The 24,001-nt window shown below is 40.9% G+C and overlaps 1 protein-coding gene across 3 annotated transcripts; it reads right to left on the bottom strand.

Moving 5' to 3' along the window:
• Nucleotides 1-3,733: 3,733 nt before the first annotated feature.
• On the bottom strand, nucleotides 3,734-23,511 carry LOC112565752 (multidrug resistance-associated protein 1-like). Of its 3 annotated transcripts, none has more exons than XM_025241481.1 (33): nucleotides 22,705-23,511; nucleotides 21,943-22,050; nucleotides 19,267-19,443; nucleotides 18,756-18,872; nucleotides 18,399-18,527; nucleotides 18,140-18,256; nucleotides 17,693-17,754; nucleotides 17,424-17,570; nucleotides 16,757-17,044; nucleotides 16,130-16,307; nucleotides 15,704-15,890; nucleotides 15,118-15,251; nucleotides 14,823-14,960; nucleotides 14,440-14,586; nucleotides 13,962-14,046; nucleotides 13,248-13,314; nucleotides 12,537-12,663; nucleotides 11,919-12,095; nucleotides 11,423-11,590; nucleotides 10,859-11,051; nucleotides 10,563-10,671; nucleotides 10,120-10,294; nucleotides 9,746-9,980; nucleotides 9,152-9,353; nucleotides 8,658-8,766; nucleotides 8,222-8,421; nucleotides 7,949-8,075; nucleotides 7,669-7,770; nucleotides 7,345-7,488; nucleotides 6,887-7,045; nucleotides 6,364-6,530; nucleotides 6,056-6,250; nucleotides 3,734-5,258 (listed from the first exon to the last, which is right to left on the bottom strand). In XM_025241481.1, the coding sequence occupies exons 2-33, from the start codon at nucleotides 21,973-21,975 to the stop codon at nucleotides 5,147-5,149; spliced, it is 4,707 nt and encodes a 1,568-aa protein (XP_025097266.1). In that variant the 5' UTR covers nucleotides 21,976-22,050; nucleotides 22,705-23,511; the 3' UTR covers nucleotides 3,734-5,146. The 3 variants fall into 3 exon arrangements, with proteins under 3 accessions (XP_025097266.1, XP_025097264.1, XP_025097265.1); XM_025241479.1 differs by having other exon boundaries at nucleotides 22,201-23,510; XM_025241480.1 differs by having other exon boundaries at nucleotides 22,229-23,510.
• Nucleotides 23,512-24,001: the final 490 nt, after the last annotated feature.

The following is a 24,001-nucleotide window of genomic DNA, read 5'->3' as shown; positions in this document are numbered from 1 at the left end:
CATAATGACTAATGAGACTCTACCATTCACTGCTACTTTTAGTCTCCCTGAGTTAAACTCATCACCACATTAGTTCCTCTAACTTAATTACTAATGAGACTCTACCATTCACTGTTGCTATTAGTCTCCCTCGCGTTAAACTCATCACGTGATTTCTTATTCAGCGTTAAGATTTTTCTCATGAAGCAATTTAACAATACTTTTGCAGTGAAATCAGAATTTAGAATTCAGGACAATATAAACACATATTTGCTTACCTTGACTGGGCAAGGAACTAAAAGCACAGACTCCCCTGTCTGTATTTACACCTGCACAGGTAGGACCATCTGTCTCGGCGGCTGAGCTGGGAATGTCACACACTGTTCACTGAGCGAAAAACGTGGAGGTGAGCTGTCGTTACTAGTGTCACGTGTCATCAGTGGTGCTCCTGCACGGGGTTCGCAAATTATACCCTTTTTTCTTCTTCTTTTCTTTTCAAGTTGTAGACACACTCGCTCACACTCGCACAGACTCTTGACCTACGCTTACAAGGAAAATAAGACATTTCCCTGACACACAACATTATCCTTATCTTGTAATCATCTTGAAACTAACACTTGTTTTGTTTATTTTATTTATTTTTTTTTACTCTTTTGTTTATTCTTGAATGTGAGCAAATTGTTAGTATCCATGCAAGATGAAAAGCGCTTAATATGTTGTCATTCCAAAATACAGTTATAGAAAATTAAATGTATTAAAACAGAAGAAAAAGTTGTTAGTCTCTCACTGTTTTAAATTGTTTATTTTAATTTGTCTGAATTTTTGTTATCTTTATCAAGATGCATCCTGAGGAAACTTTTGTTTACAAGTAAATCACACTGGAAAAGGAAGCATGCAGAAGTTGACTTTTTCTGTTCATTTATTCCTCTGTAATATTGTGTCAAATAAAAATGATTTCGTCGTAAGGTGTGACTCCCGAGCGACAGCCAACAGAATGTTTAGGCATGTGTGTGTGTGTGGGGAATTGGTGTTTTACGCCGAGCCAGCAACTTAGGCTGTATCAATCCAGCCCTGTAAACAGATGTCACGTGCAGAGAAAGAACAGCGTGCCTGAGACGAGAGCTGAACCCAGTGTATTGGTGAGAGGCACTAACCGTTGTGCCACCGGACCGCCTTTAGGCATGCGGATTTCATTGTGTATCTTAAAATAATAATAATAATTTGCTGGAAATAGCAGTAATTAAATGCGACTTTTTCTATAAAATCTTTCGCAAACCTAAGCTTATACAATCCATTTTTAATTTAGTCATACACACAATTGTTATACAGACACCACCACTACCACCCGACTTCATTCCAAAAACATTCACTCATCAGTTACATATAGATTTCGAGTTCCTGCCATTGATGTCTTCTAAGCTGTTGTTACATGCTGCCAATATTTGTAGTCACTTGTCTTCGCCTTGTTAGTATCTCTGCAAGATAAAAAGCGTTTTAAGCATGTTGTCATTCCAAAATACAGCCTGTCTCTGGTTTATGGTCTTGGACTCTTGGTGGTTCTAGGCTCCCATTGTCTCATTGTTGTAAAGCTTAAAAGTTTATTTCTTGCTGTAGTCACTCATATCTCTGTCTCTCTCTTCCTTAAATATTAATAATCAGATTCGTAAAACAAATAATTTGTGTGGAGGGGATGTCAATGCACTGATCATGAACGAATAAACAGCAATTAACCATAAAACAACCAAGCAACTGTTGGTGTAAAGTTTATACCAGTCTCTTTCATAACGTTTACAAAGGTCCACCTGAATTTAAATGTTGTTCAGACTTAGTTAAGCCATTAAAATAATACTCAAGCTAATAACCTGAGCATTTTGACTATGTGCACAGACGCCACACTAAACAACTCATTCAATCTGGCAGAGGATAAACTAATCAAAGGGACGTAAGACACACAAAAAAAGGTTTTGCTTGTTATCTCCCATTCTTCAGTGTTTTGCTTGTTACCTGATCCGCACTGAAAATTGTTTTCTCAAGATATATATATAAAATCAAATCTTTAAAAGAAGATAGAAGAAATCAATGTTTACTCCCTTACTGCAATTGTTTATTTTAATCTGTCTGTTTTTGTGTTCTTTAGCAAGATAACCCCTAGGCTACGGAGACGGTGCTCGCGATCTTACTACTGTAACCTACTTGTAGTTTGACATTGTCTCAGTTGTGTTGGGCCCTCGTTTATTTTACCTTTACCTGTCATCAGTGTTAGGCCTTGAGTTATTTTGCATGTCGCAATAAACTTTATGTAGCTCTTTGTAACGGATAAGTACTTAGTAGAGGGGGTTAGGAGGGAAGATCGACAACCGTGGTTGATCTGATCTAGCGTAGTGGGCTGGAAGTTGTTTGCCCTTGAGCAAATGACGTAAACTGGGACGTCAAAATAAGGTGACGTAAAATATAGAGGAAAATAACGTTAGAGAAAAAAACGAAAAGCAGAGAGCTAACGGCGGAACCGAAGTGAGAGCTGGTGGATTTTTCTCGGGACTTTCTCGCAACTGCTGCGACAGCGGAAAAAGTATTACGGAAAGTAATACCGTGGTTAAACTACAGGTGGATGTACTTCACAGGTCGTGAGTCACTGTAGTCCGTGTCCGCACCGTGGGGGAGCTCTGTGGCTTGGGCATCCCGCAGTACAGTTTCTTGTTGGGGCCAAGAAACCACACACTGGCGTAAGCGAGAAAACAACGGTCCCAGAGCGGAAAAACTTGGTGTAAGACTGGGGCACCGACCTCCATCTGTCGCCTGGAAGGGACAGTTCTTAACAGCCGGAGAGTAAGCGCCGGTGGAGGAAAGGTTTCCTCCCGGCCTTCAGCTAATCTAACATCATACTGCCAAACACCCAGGAGGCGGCCGAGACCGAGACGTCCTGCTTGTAAACTGGTGGTACCGTAAAAACCATTTATTTTTTTAATAATAAATAGACTTCGTGGAAAGAAGATCAGTGGGACTAATTAGAATAGAGGACTTGGGAGGGTCTCAAAGACTTTAATATAAAAGGTTAATGTTTCATCAAGAACGAACATTTTCTTTTATTCTTCATCAGTGACAATATTTATGAGAGTCGATTTTTTGGTTAACTTTAATAGTACGTTGGACGAATGATAATATATTGGTAATATATCTTGTGTGGCGAATGAAGGAGTGAATCTATGAGTGTTGATACTTTGCCTTTGTTTCATTTGACATTGTATTTGAATTGAATAATTATTCGTGCCTCTAAGAAGGTACGCCCACCCTCAAGCGATCAGGATATTTTGGTTTGTGGAAAGAATGCGCGTGTCCGCGGACGGTCCGTGACACTCTTCATAGTGTTTAAAAGCTGTTGAATTAGCGCCAGAACAAGTTTCATAGCTGGCAAAGTTTGAAGCGAAAAGTTTCTCTTAGCGAGGTCGCTGACGTCACGCTTCCGAAGCCTCCCGCAGTTTTTCCCTTCACTGAGACCTTTACTACTACTACAACAACAACAACAACAACAACTCCGCCTCCCGGGCAGGTCCTGACACTGCTAATCGCCAGAGAGACTTACACAACACTAGAAGTATAGCATACACCAAAATAAGTTTTTGTTGTTGATTCCCATTTATATACTGATGCATAAAATTTCTTTAACTATCGCCACTATAACCGTAACAACAATTATTATTTTCATTCTTCGCTCCTCAAAGCAGTTGTGTCCAACAGTCAACACTCCATATACATATTTGAGGTTTCTTTCCATTTATTTATTTGATAAAATTCAAGAACAGGCACAAGTGTGTTATAGTATTCTACAATACCATGATATACAATTGTATTCCTGAGAAGAAAGCTTTAAAAGAATGCTTTCAGCAATAACTTAACGAATGTGTAAAAGTGTTAAAATTTGACACTAAAAAAGTTTTTAACACAAACATTTTGATACATCGCCTTCACCAAATGTTTGGTATATCAAAAGCATTCTTACATAAACACATGACATATGTCAGCAGGAAACCAGTATGTGATGTTATGTCAGAAGATAGATGTCAAGAAAAACAGAAGTACAGTTCAAGAAAAACTGAACTATGTATATAAAGTATTTGTGGCTTCAAACGATGACACTTGTAACACGACTTATGACAATGAATTGAAAAAATTTCGAGCATAAAACTGCTCCAGAAAAATCAGGTCTGACGTTGCGACATTCATGAAAAATTTTCTTTTTGTGTGAAATCTTTTTGTTCACACATTTCATCTGGTACACAAACACTATCATAATAATATACGTCGGACTTACCACGATTTACTTGGTATTAAGACACTACAATAAGTCAAAAATAATAATAATTAGTTAAATCAATAATAATTTAGATGTCTGTTTAAACAAAATTATCATCGTGGGTAATATATTTGGAATGACAGATTGCTGGCAATGAAGCTGATCTGTCACAACGACTGTGGCAGCGGAAAACCCTTCTGATTATGTAGATATGGAGAAATAGGATATGGTCAGCAGAGAAAGGTGGGAGGTTAGTCATTTTTCATATAAAGCATGTCTGGATTGCCAGTGAGTGAAAAAACTGGCTTACAAAGGAAAAATGATACAACCCGGAGAGACAATATATATATATATCGCTTCTAAACCATGGGTTTCTGTCTCACCCATTCACACGTGAAAAGACAGGTAGAAAATAGATATAGAGTTGTCTGTAATATCGCAAAACGGTAAGGACAGTGTGTAAAGCCCGGACGCTCTCAATAATAGTGTCGGTTGAAAGGCAGATGGAATTAAATGTGAAAAACCACTCAACCCAATATAAAGCATTTTTCAAGTGCGATATTAGTTCCTTTCCTTTCTTTATGCCAAATGGTCACATAGAATATCTTTCAAAATCGGAAAATAAACTGACAGTCTTCTGGTCTACTAAACAACTATTTAGTACAACCACAGCATCACAGGTTTGCCGAATACCACGTGACACTGTGACCAACTCCTTCAAGATGCATTCAGATCCCATGTGTGCACATGTGTACACAGATTGAAACACATTCAAATAAAACAGCGTGCATGCAGGCATTCACACACGCACCATGCATTCACCGACGCACAAAAGTCTGAAGGTTGTCATGGCAACCGACCCGACTGCTGCGAGAGTCAGACTAAACCCGCATCTTTGGCCATAGAGTAGAACATACTGCTAGTGTCTTCGAGGAGGTGGGAGGGGCTGTCAAATTCACACACCCGTCCTCCGTCCATCACCATAATCCTGTGATAAAAGAACGTGTCAGGAACATGTCTCACTTCAATGACAGAAATTAAATATATATATATGCTGTGAACGGATCAATGGCGTTTGAACTTATATGAGTAATGGATTTTTCAATTTAAAAATATGATTTTTTTCAGGTTTAATCAGTGAATTTATCAAAGTGTAAAAACTGATGTGTCTCCATAAATCCATCTTCGTCTGTTCCCGAACTAGTGGACTGAATCTGGACAGGACATCAAGAGTATCATGTTCTAGAATGAGGTTCGGTCTACACAGTGTGTGTGTGTGAACAATTCTTCGTTGTAAGATTTTCTAAATAGTATGACGAGACAGAGACAGGGTGTATTAATCACAATTAGTGCGTAGTAAACAGTAAATATGGACCTAATTATTGAAGGCATTGATATTAAGACATTACATGAGAGAAAACGTATTGAGAGATTTAATTTTACAGGAGCTACTTCTGAAAAGAATTGTTCTTTAGTTATTGAACATTTTGATCGTATGTTCATCTCTTCTGTATACATGGAGGCCTGATGTTAGTGGCCTCCTGTAGAGTATCAACGGTTCCATACACATTAATTGCAGGAGACGTCTTGGATATATTTCGTTGCAGAAATCTCTGGAAACTTGAAGGATATCTTCTGCAGTCAGCTCCACCTATCGTACATCTACTACTGGAATGTTTTCACTTCTAGACAATTAGTGTATGGTGGACCATAAACACTTTTTAAGGAGTTATTTTCATTGTTGTGTTAAGGAGAAAACTTCGTGTATGAATGCGAACTCCTCACCTGTCATAGTCCATAACAGTGTTTAGTCTATGGGCTATCGTCAGTATCGTGCATTCCGCAAATTCTCTTCGGATGGTCTGTTGGATGAGATCATCGGTTTCCATGTCCACTGCTGCGGTGGCTTCGTCGAGGACCAAGATCTTGGTCTTTCGTAAAAGCGTGCGGGCTAAACACAGCAGCTGCCTCTGGCCGACACTGTGTGGCAGGAAAGAAAAAACTGTACCCATTGTTCAAAATATTAAATCATATAATAATAAATAATAGTGCATTATACGAAATGAGCTACAAAGAAATCATTTCTATATTACCTGAGGCTTGCACCCCCTTCTCCACATAGATGACCCAAGCCATCGGACAGATCCTGGACAAAGTTCTTGAGATGAGCCTGCTCTAGTACTTTCCAGATTTGCTCATCAGTGTACATGTCAAAGGGGTCAAGGTTCATCCGAAGGGTTCCGTCAAACAAGACAGGATCCTAGAACAGATGTGTTCAGTTTTGTTTTAAAAAAATTCGACACTGTATAATGTTACTTCGCTCAGAAGTTTGTCAGTAATGATATTTTTCGTATAGAAAACAATTTGACAATATATTTAACTAATAAAATCACTTTTTAAAAAATTTAGCATTTTTGTTCTTTTCACTTGTGGTGTGACGTTCACAAAAGTTCCAGAATAATTTATTACTTCTTAGTCAACGTGAGCCAGTTTTGAATGGACATACCATGCCTAAAAGAATTGTTAGGTCATGTTTATTTTCTAGCGATATTGTTGAATTAAGCTTGTTGACGAGGTCATAAAGGTAAATTATGTAGAAGCAGGGGAGGAACAAACCTGAGGCAAAATGGTGATTTTCTGGCGAAGCTCGTGCAATCCAATGGTCCCGATGTCAACGTCGTCCACTAGAATCTGTCCGCCGGCTGCTTCCACAAGGCGGAAGAGGGACAAAGTCATTGACGACTTGCCTGCTCCTGTTCGTCCCACGATTCCTATCTGAAAGGATAATCAAAGGAGAGAAGCTGGCATTGTAGGTAAATTAAAATGAAACAAAAATTGAGATGAAAATGACAAGAAGTAAGAAAACTACGAGGAGATGATGATGATGATGATGATGACTGATGATTGATGATACACCTTATCTGCACGTGTACACGTCGACTGTACACACGATAAAAATGTGTTGATCTGGCTTTTTGATTGATGAACTTTCTCGATTACTTCGTGATAACTAATACACCCTCGTCATCATCATCACTATTAATACTGATGCTGTTGCTTGTCACAGTAGCTACCTTCTCGCCTGACCGGATTTCACAGTTGAGGTCACGGAGGACGAGGTCGAGGCCGGGTCGGTAGCGCGTGCTGTAGTTATTGTAACGCACGTTGCCATATTGAGGCCAGTCCGGTCGGGGCCTAGGGACGACAGACCACGGCGCCTAGTGTTGAAACAGTCAAGAAAAACTAGTTAGTGTGCAAGAAATAGAATATACCTCCTCAGCAATGACATTCCTTCTCATTAAGTGACATCTCATATCTCGTCAGTAGTGACACATCACATTAGTTGTGACACACCTTGTCAATCGTGACATCATATTTCCTCAGTAGTAGTGACATACCTCATTGGGAACTTTGGTGTACTGCCCTATCCTTTCAACTGCAACGATGTTGGTCTCTACTTCCGTGGAAATTCTCACCAACAAGTTCAGCTTACCTGTCACCTGTGGACCAATGTTCAGAAAAGGAATGAAGTCAGTCGCAAAAATTATTAAAGAATGCTTGATGTTCTTGCCTATAAAATAGTAGCTCTCTCGAAAATAAAATGACAAAATATAAGGTGAGTGATGGCAGTGATGAAAGACTTCGGGAAGGGCTTTGACCACTCGTCGCTCTTCTTACCTCCATGGCGTACGACAAAGACAGCCCCACGATGCCAGCTGACAAGGTGTTCCGTGATATCACAGTAAAAGTGGCAGCAGCCAGAATCAAGATGGAACCGATGAAGTCGAGACGAACTCCCAACCATCTGTTGACACGTCCACCAGAATGATACAGAATCATACAAAGTTCATATTTTACAACCACATAAAGAATACTCGTGTAGCAGACGAATTGTTTGTCTACTCAGGTCGAGACCTTTATCAGCGTGTTTGTCTGGTGGTAGCTACAGACCTGTTTGCACCGTTGGAATTGTAGTTGCAGGTCTGGCAGGCGTCCACCTTGTGTTCGGAATCCGCCGCGAAGCGCTGCTGGGCCCCGTAGGCGCGGATGACGTGGGCGCCGGACAGAGTCTCACTGAAATGATTGTAGATGGGCGACCGCAGCTTGGACTGCAGGCGGCGAAGCTGGCACGAAGTGCCAATGTAGAAGCGCTGGGTTACACATAATAATTAGTCATAATTAATCCAAATTAAGTTCTGGATTAGAAATACAAATTGGTGGTAATAAATCGCTGGTTTAGAAATAATTACTGACGATTAGCTTTGGGTTAAAATAATAATTAATGATAATTGTAAAGATAAAAACAATGCCAAGTAATATCACGGTGGGTAACATACGATGCAATACAGTAATTCTTCAGATTTTGTTGCAAATGGTATCAACTGACCAGAATGAAGTAGTAGATGACGAAGGCAGGGGCGAATACGGCCAGGAAGATGGGCGTGGTATAGCTAATGGCGATGACTGTGCTTAGAACCTTCTCTAGACTGTCTACCCTGTGTACACAAAATGATTAGTTTGACAAGAAGTACAAACAAAAGTCACTTTCAGGCTGTACGGAAAAAGGAAGACCAAATAGTGAACTTCAGATTTAATTATTTTGAGGATTTCATTTTTTTGTTGTTTTGAAGTTGTGAGTGGGCGGCTGGAACGTTGAGCGACAAATAGCCTAGAGGTTACGGTCATACCTCATCTTTCTCTTCCACTTACTCCTGTAGAATCTTAAAGACCCAATTTGAGCATATAAATAAAATATATCAAAACCTTTCTAACCTCTTTACTAAAGTTCTGGTCATTTTCCGCCTTCCTCCTTCTCAATTAATCTCACTGAGCTCTCAACATATTTCAATGAACTCTCGCAAAATCTCATTGGACTCTCACCAAATCTCAATGAAAACGCAGAGTTCGCCGTCCACCATGTCCATATCCTGCGAGAAGCGGTTGAGGATCCTGCCCACCGGTGTGGTGTCGAAGAACGACATGGGCGCTCGGAGCAGTCGCACCAGCATCGAGCGGTGCAGCGTTCGGGCGGCGTGGATGCGACGAAAGGCCATGATGACAGCGTAGACAATGACAAAGACAGCTGAAGAAAAAAAAAATCAGTTTAATTATTTTATTCTATTTTTGTTCAGACTGCGATTTCAGTGAATGTGATCTGTGCCAAGCACAAGAAAAACACTAACCCTGTGTAATATTTTTACTTGCTTGATTTTATTACTCACTGTCTGATAAGTGAATGAGTGACAACTGGATACCATTGTTTATTGTTTACAATGAGTAGATGAATAACTGGTTTGGTATTATGCTATTATGAGTGGCTAAGTGATTAGTGATATTTATGTGATATTATTTATCATTGAGCTCTAGCTACAAAGTACTTTAGTACAAATAAAATATTTTCATTGTAAGAAGAGACTAATTGATAGGAACACTAATGTGTTTGTGATTTGCTGAGATTTGAAATGTCCTCCTCACTCTGTGCGATGCCCAGACCAGCGTACAGGCCAAGGTAGAAGTCGTTGAGCTGTCGGCGACGGTCACTGTCGGCCGGCAAAGACGCGTTGGCCAACTCCGTGTCGTCCGTCCACTCGCTCAGCCACAGGTTGCTTCCCAGGGATGCTGCATTGTAGATGGTGAAGAAGAGCAGCATGATGGATGCATACTTCAGGCCCATCGCTCTGGCTAGGTCTATGTAAACACCCCAGTTGACCTGCACACAACATTATTGTGATCCAAGTTAATCCCAGGCAACAATAACAGCTGTCGTATAATAAACATGTCTTCTCTACACTGACACAGCGGTTACCAATGCAAGATTTGAACTCCTGGCGCTGACAGTTTGTGCTTACCCTTCCTGACTCGACCTCTTCTTCCGTAACGAGCCTGCTTTTGTCTGGAGCCTCCTCTTCTTTCTCTTTCAGTGCTTTCTTCTCGCTCGTCTGCCGTTGGTAGCTGGCTGAGAATGCACTAGACAGTGAGTCATGCTTCTTCCTCCTGTCTTTCTTCTGGCTGCTTTCAGACTCCCTAGGGGGTTAAAAAAGTAACTAAAAGTTTACTTTCTCTACAGTGACAAAACACAATGGGGACAAAATCCACGAAGAACATGAATGTGTAATAAATATAATTTCCTAGTTTGGAATCGATTTTGAAACAATTTGTGTCCTGAATATGATTTGTTTTAGTGACACATAAAACACTTGATCAGAATACTGTTGCATAAAATGTAGTTAGGAATGGCTTCAAATATTTAGGAAACACCGCTGTTTAGACACCTCGATATAAACCTCAGTACCTCCTGAATCTCTCCAAAAGCTGATCTTTGGATTTCTCATCTCCAGACGCTTCACTGTCAGAATGGACGCTCACCAGTCTTTGCAAAATCTGCCGCCTGACAGTCTGCGCTGATATACCAGACAAACAGAGTTAACGATTGTCAGAATAAGCAGGACTCACTCCTGATATCCTATATCAGCATGGTCTCTGTGTAGTTCCAATACAACGAGAGTGCTGTACAACTATATTACGTGATTGTTACGGCGTTACGACACTACGAGATCCCACAACTACGTGATCGCTGTAACTACTTACCTTCCTCGTCGTCCTCGTCGTCTTCTGACTCGTCCTGCTGCGTGAGGTAGGTGGTAAGGAACTGTGCGAAGGCGCCGTTGTGTGACAGCAGCTCGTTGTAGGTCCCCATCTCCGAGATCCGCCCGTCCGTCATCACCAAGATGCTGTCCACCTTGGGCAGCCACTGCAGGCCGTGCGTCACCAGGATTCGCGTCTGCGCAGTCGCAGGTTTCAAAAAATGACCGCGAATGTACATCTCTAATGGACTAAGCAGTCACGCGATCAGCAAGTTTCAGTTAATTTTAGTTTTATTTATTTAGCACGTGCTATGTATGATATGCCACACGTTGATTGAAGTCTGTCGATAAACACAATTTTCTTCAACTTGCTTTTTATATATTTCAAATGAAAGATCGTCATCATCATCATCATCATCACATCATCATCCGTTTCGACTATGACCAGAAAAGCCGAGGTGAGAGAGTCATCTCTTATAGTGATTTCAGCATTCTTCCAAACAGTAATAACAAGAAAGGGGAACTCAAAGAAAAAAGTCGACGGGAACAAGGAGAAAGAGGAAAATACCTTTCCGTCGAGAAGTCCGCCATGGCCAATAACTTTGGAGAAGATGTGCTTGCCCACGTGACTGTCCACTGCCGAAAGTGGGTCGTCGAGTAGAACGACATCAGCGTCACTGTACACGGCCCGTGCGACAGACACCCGCTGTTTCTGGCCACCGCTCAGATTGATGCCCTGAAGGAGTAGAAAGAAAGATGAGAGAAATAGAGGATGAAGATGTCGACTCTTAAAAAACAATCATAAATTAGAATTCACACTCAAATAAATAATATGATAAACCTTAAGATAAAAGAAAATAAGAATAAACACGCTTTGAGAGTAATTAGTAAATACATCCCAGAGCTATCAGAACATTCGAGAAGTTGCTAAGATACATCAAAAGATGCGACGATTACCAAAGACACATCCAAGTGATGATTACCAAAGACACATCCAAGTGAGTGAGTCTGTGATGAAAGACAAAACAAACGGCCAAAGGAAAAAGAGACAAGACGAGACAGACCTTTTCTCCTATTTCAGTCAAATCTCCAGCAGCGAGTATTTCCAGATCAGGTTTCAGTGCGCATGCGTCTAAAACATTCTGGTATTTCCTCTCATCCATATCGGCGCCAAAGAGAATGTTGCTGCGCAGAGTCTCGTTCTGGATCCAGGCCTGCTGCGGGACGTAGGCCACTGATCCCTGCGGACAGCAAGGGAAACTTTGAAAGTTAATTAGAATGATCCTGTCCTGACTGGTATTAGTGGCATCATGTATGCCCGCCATTGAGTTCTATTGGCTGATGCTTTTACTAGTGTTAATAGAAACAGCTTTAATGACTTGACACAGTCAATATTCCGGGGCATTGATACAGAAGTTTTTAAATTTTAAAGTGTGTTCATAGTGAAAGAATGAACAATGCTTGATGGTGGACCTAAGGAGCAACACACACTAACATGCGAGCGAGCGAACCCATCAAAGTAACCCCCAGGTCTTAGTGGTGCAACATGTCTAAACCTTAAAACTGCTTTGTAGAAGAAAATTTATGAGTTTTCATCCATTCACAGGGGTTGTATAAAAATCTGTTTTAACACAAGATTGTGTTCACAATTCGAAATGTGTAACCGAACAACCCTTTCTTACACTGATGTTCACGTGACCTTGCAGTGTCTCCATCTCCCCCAACATGGCCGAAATCAGCGAGGACTTGCCAGCCCCCACCTGACCGACGACTGCCACAAGACCTCCTCTCTTCACCTTGACATTGATTCTGTATTAGACAATCAGTCATAGAGATGAATGCATGTATTGTGTACTATCTTCATCAATCTTTGAGGGCCTTACGAGGACAAATCGTGACGTAATGTTTGTACACTGATGCAACTAATTATGCTCCCAGCTTTCACAATGTAAACATGTAAACATATTCTGACGAATATTCTTTCTATGCATGGCGATGTTTGTTCATGTGTATCTAGAGAATGAAAGACGAGGTTTTTATCTCGAGTTTTAGAGTATCATCCAGAGACAGTATGCTACACTGAACTTTACTCAACCATTAAAAAGAAATCACACTTCACTCGCTCTTTAATTAGACGCATAATCTCAACTAGTCTAGCATTAAAATAAGTCTCATCAGTGTTTCCAAATAATGAAAGCAAATTCAGAATTCCAGGCTCTAACTATTGGAGGTTTTCAGACTCTCGATTAAACTGTTCGCTGCTTTTAAACGCTTATACAAATATACTGGAGATTTTAGTTGGGAAAGGTGCACACCAATACAAGGTATTTTTTCAAATTCTTTTCAGTCTTTTCTGTCTTTTTCTCTTCCTATTTTCTTTTTTAATTACTCACTGTTTCAGTGTGGGGGCGTCTTTCCTGCTCCACGCAAAAATGCCATCTTCAACTTTCACTGCGTACTCTAGAAAAGGAAAATTAAAAAAATAACTATAAAGTTTAAAGGTGACGTATGGTGTAAAGTACAGGTCTATCAGTGTCCGCTAATACCTCAACCCGATACGGGATTTAAAGCGTGGTCAAAGGAGGATTGGTGTCTATAGTTGTTCCATAAAGTCAAAAATAGTTGCTCATCCTTCTCCTATCGAACAAACGAACAAAGAAACGAACAAAGAAACAAACGAACGAACAAAGAAATCAACGAACGAACAAAGAAACCAAGTAACGAACAAAGGAACAGACTTTACTGACTAGACTATCTCGCCCTATTATTAAGTCAAAGAAAGAACGATTCTTACATACGTCGAAGCCTATAGTCTCTATCGGAAAACAAAACAACAACAACAACAAACAAAACAATAATGAGATGGTGGTTATAACAAATCTCTATCGATGAAGTTGTCTACACCAGTGGCTATCGCTGATGTAGCCAAAGCAAGTCTATCAACTTAATATCAAGTCAAAGAAATTATTCATTCCCATAGCAATCACAGAAAGTTGAATGCGTCTCTTTATTCGTTTTTTCTTGATGCAAAAACATCATCAGGGGAGAGGACTGCCCCTAAAATAAAACCAGATATCTATGGGTAGAGTCAAGAACCTGGCACCCACCATCTCTCGTCTCACGTGACACATTTGAGGTGTCCAAGTCTTCGCTGTTGATGTAGTTGTTGATACGGCCCAGTGAGACGATACACTGCAAGAAATTATCAAATACATTTAGTTTTTTCGCATCTAACAGATTACTTTGTCTTTTTAATTTTTTATTATTATTATTATTATTATTATTATTATTATTATTATTATTATTATTATTATTATTATTATTATTATTATTATTATTATTATTATTATGTTGCTCTCGAGGAAAAGAAAGGTATAGCGTTCATGGCTTGGACCATCGAAATAAAATTCATGACGGTGGTTGCGGTGGCGGTGGCGGTGGCGATGACGATGATGATGATAACGACATTCTTTTACAGCACTGCTACCTTAAAAGATTGTGCGGTATTTTTAGGCTATATATTCTCAATTAAAAATGTTAATACAAAAGTAACATTCATCAACTCATGTAAAAGCTCTTGACAACCTTTATGCCCTCTTTGATCATCGCCGGCATGACATTGAGGGCCAGTCGGATGACGTTGAAGTAGGACAAGGCTACGAAGCTTGTGGAGGCATCCAGGTAGTGTGAGTCATCCACAAGGACAAAGGTCATGTAAGTAAACAGAGTCATCTGCAACAGTAGAAACAATTATCATCTGAGTTCCTTTCTAAGTATTTTCGTTATTTATTCTTCATTCATCCATTCCATGCATGAGTGGCATTCCTGATGTTTTATTCACTTAAGGAAGGAATCACAGGCGACAGAGAGAAAGAGAGGGAGAGAAAGGAGGAGGGAAACAGCGACAACCTCAGCACTTTCTCAGTTTACACCAACAGGAACAAAAAAATGAAGATGGCAATGCTGACCCAGTAGACGGCGGCGGTCCAGGCGAAAGACAGGAAAGAATCCACTAAGGACGACTTGAGCAGTTGTTTTAGCTCCTGGTCTCTGATGTCCGTTACTCTCTCCTGGAATGATGGCTCCCAGGCGTACAGCTTTAAAATCTGAACAAGGACACGTGTACAGTTACAACATCGAATCCTTGGCAACGGCAGATATTTCATAAAAGATTACAAATAAATTTATTTCTATTTATTAACTGCAGGATCAGTCGATCAAAATAATCCAAGTTCCCAAAGTGGAATAATGAGGGGCCCTGACCTTTATTCCGTTAAGCACCTCGTTGAGGACCTTGACTCTCTTGTCTCTGATGGTCATGGCTGCTTTCTGGTAGATGCGCATCTTGTTTAGAAGGTAAGTGTTAACGGTAAACAGAAGGACCATGAACGCCAGACCTGGAAGAAGGACATGTTGTTCAAGTGCTGCAGCTCATCATTCCTTAGTGAATATCTTCGTCATGTTACTAATACTGTATTGAAAGCAGCACTCATCATGTTTAAGTTTTGCGATGTTGATTAGTCATCCACAGTGTTGTACATAACACTCTGTACAATGTACTATGACCTCAGTTTCTAAGAGTTCAGTTTCTGAACATTAATTTACTACAGATAAAATCCCAAACATGTCAATCAACAACTCCCCCCAACAAGATACACATAGATAAACAGATATACACACACAGCTTCTGTCTCTAACCACCTTCACCAACAGAGAGAAGCAGAGACAACACTTTGGAAGGATGGTCATACACGTCGACACAAAAAGAGATAAACACGAGGAAGATGCCTCTGGGAGAAATAAAAAAGATTTTGTGCTTACGGTGCTGCTGAGAAAGTTAAAGACTCGCCTGCGAACATGGAAACTCCGACGACGGTGTAGAGAAGGTAGACGGCGATGACCATCTGTACAGGACTCATCCACATCCAGAAGGAGTAGGTCACGTACATCTCCACGTTGCGGGAGTCCACGGACATGAGGTTCACGATCTCACCGACTGTCGACTCCCGCCGAGCCTCACTGTTCATTGTCAGCGCCTGGCGAGGGCACACCGTCGCACACACACACAAACACACAAACACATTTGCGTATGCTTTACACAGCGAATCGAGTCTTCTTTACAGTGAGGAAATGTGACTACCACTACTACTACTACTAATAATAATAAATTCATGCATGCATGAATTTCAGAATACCAGTAGAGTAAATGTAGATGTTGATGGACGTAGATACACTGACAACGTGGTCAGACGACATTTTCAAGAAACACTCTTACCTTTCTGTACACAGCTGACGTCAGGGAGGCGCTGATGCGGGTGGAGAGAGTGGTGGTGTAGAACATGCACACTTGCATACACACTGACTGTAGAGTCGACATCGCAAACATGCCACATGCATAGACGTAACCTTTCCACGTTGCTTCCTCCAGGTTTGATGTGAAATTTATCATCTCCCTGCAACGGGTTTGTTTGAATGTTCAGGACTTGTTATTGCCCAAACGATGGAATCGGCTCAACACAACGAGGTTAGAAACAGTAATTTTAATGAAATAAAACAAGTAGAGAAGAAAGCTGATAATCTTTTAAAGCCAGCGCTGTATAAAATAATGGCTTACAAGAGCAACAAAACAATTAAATGTCTAACGGGATGATAGCCCAGTGCAAGAAATTAGCTTTAGAAATTCAATCTTTAGAAAAGAGAGAGGGATATGACACCAAAGGCGTGAGCTTATAGTATATGGTCATCCCAGAAGAATGATTTTCATATAAGCGGGTACCTAAATAACAAGTACACGAAGTGACAACAACAACAACAACAACAACAACAACAACAACAACAACAACAACAACAACAACAGTACCATCACACATATATTGATGAAAGTAAAATTCCACCATCTTACCTCAAAATAAGGGGGTTAAGTAAAACTGCTGCCGTGTAAGGAACCATCACAGACTGGCAACAGAGTATTTGCACCCAAAAGGTCTTGAGGACCACGGTGAGGATGGAAGCTTTGCCTTTCCGTTGAGTGTCTTTGTTGCTAGCCTTATCACCAGCGCCTGCTTTATGCGCATCGCTCTTTTCAAACGCCACCCCGTTGTGCTCGGCAAGCAGGGGCGACTTCTCGTCGGGCAGCTTCTTGTATTTCACACCCGTGTACTTCTTCGAGGTCGTGTACCAGCTGTTTTCCCTGGCAAAGATAATCATTAGAAATAAATATCTGTTTTCCTTTCTCAGTCCTGAAAAGGTACTCATTCAGCAGTTTGTCAAGCTGCATTTCACGGGAATCGAACCGAATACTCGGAGGCCGATGCCCTAGCTACTCAGCTATCCACTTCCCGTATATTCAAATGCTCCTTTGGTGTAAAGAACTGGACTGATGCGAAGAACTGGATTGCGTTTTCATATCAAGCCTACTCACACATCTATGAAACCAGGACACAATCAACCAGTCAAGTATAAACAGTCTTCAAATGCATCTATCAATGTTTTGTTGTCCAACACCGCCGTCAGTCAGTGAAGTAATTAAACATAACCAAGCAAAGACTTCCGATATTTGAGATATTTACAATGTTTCTTTGAGGCCAGCCTTGTTCTTCTCGAGCTCTTTCCTCAGGTGGGATTGGAAGATGGGGACGTTTTCAGCAGTTGTGTCTCTTGGATTCAGAGGAATGAGGTCCTTTTCTTTCAGACCCTTGTAGCCCTGGATCACGAGCCTGAAGACAGAAAAAGGATGTACTTTCAAATACAGCAAACAAATATACAATCATAGACCAGCGATCACATAACGTAGAACGTAGAGACTGGAGAACACGTGACCTGTTTAGGCTAGTCTTACCTATTTATCCACCAAAATGTAATCCTGGACAGCGTCGAAGCTTTCACCTCTGGGTTTCCATTCTGTTGGATCAGGACACGAAACACGAAAAACAAGCATAAAGATTAATTATCTACAGAAATATTACCCCGCAAATGTATTTCTCAACTAAATAACGATTGACACTCTATCACTCCTACTTTTATTTCTGCTGCTAGATGATTGATGAAGGATGGATGATGGATAATGATTGATTGACGATGATGATGGTGGTAAGGAGGAGAAAGAGTGTGGGAGAAAGAGGAAACTAGGAGAGGAAAAAATCATAGAAAATAAGCTAGAAAAACAGCCTAAATACTATAATACTAAATAGTAGGGGGCGCATAGCTCGCTGATTCCATAAAACAGTTCAAGACTTATATGTATGACTGACAACACCACATGTAGACACTTATGTTTAACAATCACCGTATTGAAGGTTCCTGGAGGAATGTCTTCGGCGAAGCAGAAAATGATAAGTGCGACGAGGGTACATCCATATATAACGTAAAACAGCATGAAGTTGAAGATGTTGTCAACATTTTCCTGAAGAAAGAAACAAAGAAGGATAACGAAGGATAAAGAAGTAGAAGCGATAGATAAGCAGAACTTGTCCACTGTGTGTACGACACACTTTTTGTAACATCATGGAGGTACTAGTGATGGAAGCCTTTAGTAAATGCCTTACCTGTAGTTTTATTTTTGAGTAGAATGGAATAATGTTTGCCAGCACGGAAATAATCCAGAAGCCAAATAGCACAGGGGATGTCACTAGTCCTTTCTTTCTTTCCAATATTATCAGACTTGCTGCCAGCAGCTGCAAATGCAACGAACATGAGAGTAAATGCTTCGGACACAGATCGCAAGAACAGAAAATCAGGAAAAACAAGAGAGAGAGAGTGAGAGAGGCAGAGGCAGAGGCAGAGGCAGAGAGAGGCAGAGAGAGGCAGAGAAAGAAAGACAGAGGTAACCTCTATATACTCTTACAGAATTAAGATATATAAAGTTTAAGTGACAAAATATGTAGAGAAAATATTATTCTTACTAGTGTTGCTAGATGCAAAGCGTAGGAGGTTAGTTCTGCCGTCGATGCAGTCTCTGAAGATTCGAAGGTGCGAAGCAGCTGGACAAGTCTCAGAATGAACAGAGCACCGCATGCAAACTACAACAGAACAAGTGTGTGACCACAACAATATAAAAACTTGAATGGTGTACCACGTGCAGACTACAACAGAAAGAGGACAACAACACAACAGAAGAACTGTGCGACAGCTACAATAGAAATCCCGCAATCCTCATCAGAGCAGAGTAATATAGTAAAAAAACCGATAAAACATTGATGTGTGTAAACTACACCAGACTTACACACAAAGTACATAGCACTACACATGATGTCACGTTAAAAATAACCAAACACAAAGTTCTAAAATAAAAACTAAAGCTAAAAGTAAACAGTCTTAGAACAACAGCCACACTAATGAAAACCGAGGGAGTATGAAAAAAGACCCTGAGGTCCAGAACACGTGGTTGGTTCTTTGGAGACACGTGACACTCACCAATTTTGCGGTGAAGAGTTTTGTGACAGGAGCTGGAATGTCGGGTCTGCTGCCGAGGTAGAAGACATAGAACAGTGTCACAAACCACAGGTAACCGCAGGTAGTCCACACTAGGGCGGTGTCCTGGAAACACTCGGTGAACTGCGGCCAGTCGCCGTTCCACGTCAGGTTCACGTCCTGGAGGGGAAACGTTACAGCACGTCACATATAGCTGTTATGACTGTTTATACTGCCACGTCACGCTACGTCACACGGTCCTTTGATACTTCTTTGTACTCCAGTTTTATAATGTCCTATTAGTCTGTACTAGCACGATGACAGACCCAGTTGTCTTTGTACAAATCTTCCTACCGATGTCACAGTGTGGCAGAAAAGAAACGTTTCTTGCTCTTGTGGCAGGTTTTGTTCTTGGCTACAGTCAGGCTGTGGAAATGGTGCAAAATGGACATGGACTTTTGGCTAGTCAGACAGGATGTGGAAATGGTGCAAAATGGACATGGACTTTTGGCTAGTCAGACAGGATGTGGTAATGGTACAAAATGGAGATGGAGTTTTGGCTAGTCAGACAGGATGTGGAAAATGGTACAAAACGATCACGAAGTCTTGAAATTCAAACAGGACAAGAAAAGCAACTGTAACAAACTGTTCCATTCCTTCCCTTCCGTGCACTTTTGTCAGTGTCATTGCTTTCCATTGCAGATATGTGAATATAAATATAGGTATATAACAGAGACTTAAAAGTAGTATTATAGGTGCGCGTGCGTGTGTTAGTTTTGACAAACTCAGTTTTCAAAAGTGAAGATAATGGTGTGCGTGCGCGTGTACGTACATGTATGTGTGTGCATGGGTGTGTGTGTGTGTGTTTTATTTCTGTACAAATGAGATATGAGCTCAATTTCTAAAGATAGATGATACTTAACTCACTTCACAACAATAGTCTTGTTTATGGGTCAATCGACAAACCGTTACAAATGTTTGTAACCGCATAACATGGCACAATGGGTCAATAAATGGAACAGAATAATGACTCATTAAATATAGATGGTAAACATGCTCGGAACACTTTTTAAAACGTATATTAAGTAATTGTTACTTGTTGTGGTGTAACGATAAAGCAACAAATTACGTGACAAGGCTTAGAGAGGGTCAACCCATGTCGAGGTCTTTGACTTCTTTCTTCAAAAGTGGGAAGTGTTTACTACATTAAAGTTCAGGTCAACTTTGTACACTATTTTTTATTCTTCAAAAATCTAGGGCAAGGCAGTGAGCCTCGGTGGCTTATCTCGGAGGTTTATCTAGGTGAGAGACCCAGTATCTTGTAGATATCTGTACTTATATGTACTTATCGAGACCCAATAAAACTTCAGGGTACTTGAGACAGGGTACCTCACACTTCTTATCTGGTGTGCTTGCATGCGTGTGCACGATTAAAACGAATGAAGAATAAACGAGAAAATGAATAAAATCTAGTCTGAGGCGATTTGATAAGGACGAATGGAGTAATAACGATAATAATGAGCATGAATAGGGACATAGTGACACGCATAGATCTTCGCTAAACATGGCCTAAAAAAAAAAGTCCATGTGCCCGGTTTTCAAACTTTTTCAGACGAGTACCACTTACGAAAATTGGAATTGAGTACCACCTCCCAACCCTAATCCACATCTACTAGTCTAAGACTTAGTCATGGTGCTCGCGTACCATCCGTCATACCTTCGGGTACCAGTAGGGGTACGTGCACCACAGTTTGAAGATCGGGACTCCACGAGATATCACGTGACTTGTAAACTCTGTAGAGGTCTTCGAGGCGAGATGGAGGAAGAGACAGAAGACGACAGAACTGGCGGAACCCTTTGTGTGCTTGTGATAACACTATTGTATGTTGGTGTGTGCGTGCGTTTATTTATCAGCACCAGAAGCATGCCACTTAAGAAAGCATTAACAGAATATTAAAAATCAAAGATTATTTGATTCCACATTTTTCTCTTAACTCATTTTATGGTAATCGAACGAAACGTATTACTTACTAGAGATTTCAGTCTAAGAATCCTTTTCACACTAGTGTTTTCGGGATGTGACCTGTCTGTACGGCTGCTAGAGAATAAAATCTCTCTCATTGTTAGTTTTTGTAAAAAATAAATCGTACTAAATCAGGCAATGCCCTTTGTACAGCTCGTCTCTTCATCGTCTGCACGCCATTAGGTCATTAAAGTGCGGACATCTACCACTTACAAAAACAGTATTTCAAACAAAAAAACAACAACCTGACATGAAGACAAATATCGACAGCAATAAAATATTAACACATGCTTCAGTCAACATGTGCAGTTCCTAAAACCCAAATGACTGTAATGATAAAGGCTTTGCACGGTCAATGGTAATCTCTTCACACAGTAGTCTATCGTTAGGATGCTAAACACCCGAGGTAAAGATACAGACACACAAAAATAAACCACAAGCTTGCCATGCATGAATAATTTTATCTGTAAATTTCACGGCCAGGGTCAGACGCACACAAGGTGTCACTGATGACCCAGGTGAGGCAGGATCAGGAAACATAGACAGGAGATAGGAAAGAACTTTTCAGCTGATCATAGGGCGTTCAGTACACCCTATAAGTCTTCAGGTCACAGAAAAGAATATATTCTTATTTTATTCAATGTGCTGCCACTTACCCAGAATGGTTCTCCGTTGCAAAAGTCTTCCATTGTTAGCAGCTCTTGTCTTGTGAGCTGTTATTTCTGTCTTGAACCAAGGAAGGTGTGACACCACTGCGTCGTTTCCTGTTAAACAAAGGATAAAAACATGTTGGCAGTGTATTATACCCGGAGGGCAATGTATAATTACTAGAGATGGATGAAATTTGTCTCGAGAAGATATTTGTCTTTTTAAGGGTGAAGGAGCTTCAGAGGCGGAGATGGAACAGTGCTCACGCGAGAAAGAAACCCGATGGCGACTCACGGGTTCCTCAGTCTTGGTACAAACCAAAGGCACGCAGCTCGTGGACGGTCGTCTGCTTCTCAACACACGCAGCTAACTGTACAGTCCTGTCACCATCAGACGCAATTATAGATAGGAAGCACCCACTGATAACGGGTTCATTGCATCACTTGTAGAAATAGTGTCTGCGCACAACAGTTGGCGAGCAGCACGGTAAGTAAAGCACATTAGTAGCGGCGCATGTGAAATGGACTTAATTACACCATGTACATTGTCTGTTCTGAGAGCTGTTTCCAGAACCAGAAGCCTTTTCTATGTCTGATAAAGTGTTTTGTTGGTCATATGCTTGTGGAGCAGTGTTAGTTGTTCAGTGTATTTCTAGCGTCGTCTTTGTTTGTTTGTTGCATGTTGTTATTTGCGTCATCTGTGTAAGAGTGTCAACTTTAGTATACGTGAATCAATGAGCGGTTCGCCTTTGCTTCACCATCTTATCTTACCAGGGAAAGAGTTGACGAGTCTGAGGGCATACTGGTAGTGGATAGTGTCAAACACTCGGCGACTTGACTGCTGACTCGTCTTAATAGCTCATAAAGATGTCGGACTGGCGCTGTTGTGCTTGATAAAATAAATTTCAATGAAATTAACCAAGGCTGACTAAATAAAAAATGAAATCAAATGCATTTCAAATTTTGGCTGAAGGGACGGTCCAAAGATCTTTGCCCACCCTGGTGTAGACTAATGTAGTTGTTTGTTTGATGATGGAGAAACTGGAAGAGAAAGTTTCACTGTGTCGTTAACTACGAAAAAAGCACCATTTACATATCTTGCTTAGAGGCTGCAGCGCCTCTCGGTTCACAGAGTGGCCACACATCAGTAACAAACTTCACAGTCAATTTGTATTTGCTTGCAGGCCCCCCCCCCCTTAGTGGAAAATAATTCCCGCAATCTCAATGCACGAACGTGCTTCTAGACCTTCATGCTCGATAAATACTCTGTGTTCAGCGGCTTGCGACTCCAAGCACGTCCAGCCAGAATATGATACGCTGACTATGCCTCCCACCCGAGACCCGCCTACCTACGGCCTGGGAATTGTATATTATACATGCTTGTGACTCGACATCAGCATGTGTAATGCTTGGATGTTCCTTCACCAGACCTTTCCTTAAAAGACAAAGAAAAAGAAAAGATGTAAAAAATCCACTGACCAAGGCCGGGCCCCCTTCACAGCCGCTGGTCCAGGTGCAGCAGACTGCTGCTTGGAAAAACAGTAAAACTCTGGATCTTAGTACGAGAGAAGTACCATACCGCAAGGTGTCTTGGTCCCGCTCACGTCACTCAACCCCCTCTTCCCCAACCCCATGAAGTTAGGTGCTAGGTTTATAGACTAGGTAAGTTAGAATAGAACTAATGGTTGTATGTGTAAATTCTGTAAATAAACCTATGTTTTTGAACTTATTTACCTGTGTGAACGTGTCAGTCTGAACGAATGCTAGCGTGTCGTACGTATGTCTTTGTCGTGTGAAAGAGATGAACGTGTATTACTTGAGTGAAAAAGATAGTGTCGTCCGTAGTTGTGACACAGCAGCAGAGAAAACACATGAAGATCCGTGGAGTTGAACGACTCATCAAAGAAAACTCACTTTTGTGCGGGAAAAAGCAGGATCCTTTGTGGAAAATCCTTTGCAAAATCCTTTGTGGATTTCAAGGTCGGCTGAGTGCTGGTGTGTAGTGGATAGGAACAAAAAAAACAACAAAAAAACAAAACAGAATATGTATTAGACAACGCACCCGACG

Source organism: Pomacea canaliculata, linkage group LG6, assembly GCF_003073045.1.
Source record: "Pomacea canaliculata isolate SZHN2017 linkage group LG6, ASM307304v1, whole genome shotgun sequence".
Taxonomy (NCBI): domain Eukaryota; kingdom Metazoa; phylum Mollusca; class Gastropoda; order Architaenioglossa; family Ampullariidae; genus Pomacea; species Pomacea canaliculata.
This window is presented reverse-complemented; position numbering and strand designations above follow the sequence as displayed.

Bases quoted from the DNA above. Each gene is read 5' to 3' on its own strand.
- LOC112565752 (XM_025241481.1), bottom strand. From the start codon at position 21,975: ATGGAAGACTTTTGCAACGGAGAACCATTCTGG. The intron at 19,444-21,942 runs GTAAGTGGCAGC...TTTCCCCTCCAG, and splicing joins GCAACGGAGAACCATTCTGG to GACGTGAACCTGACGTGGAA. The intron at 10,295-10,562 runs GTACTGAGGTTT...TTAACCCCCTAG, and splicing joins CTTTTGGAGAGATTCAGGAG to GGAGTCTGAAAGCAGCCAGA.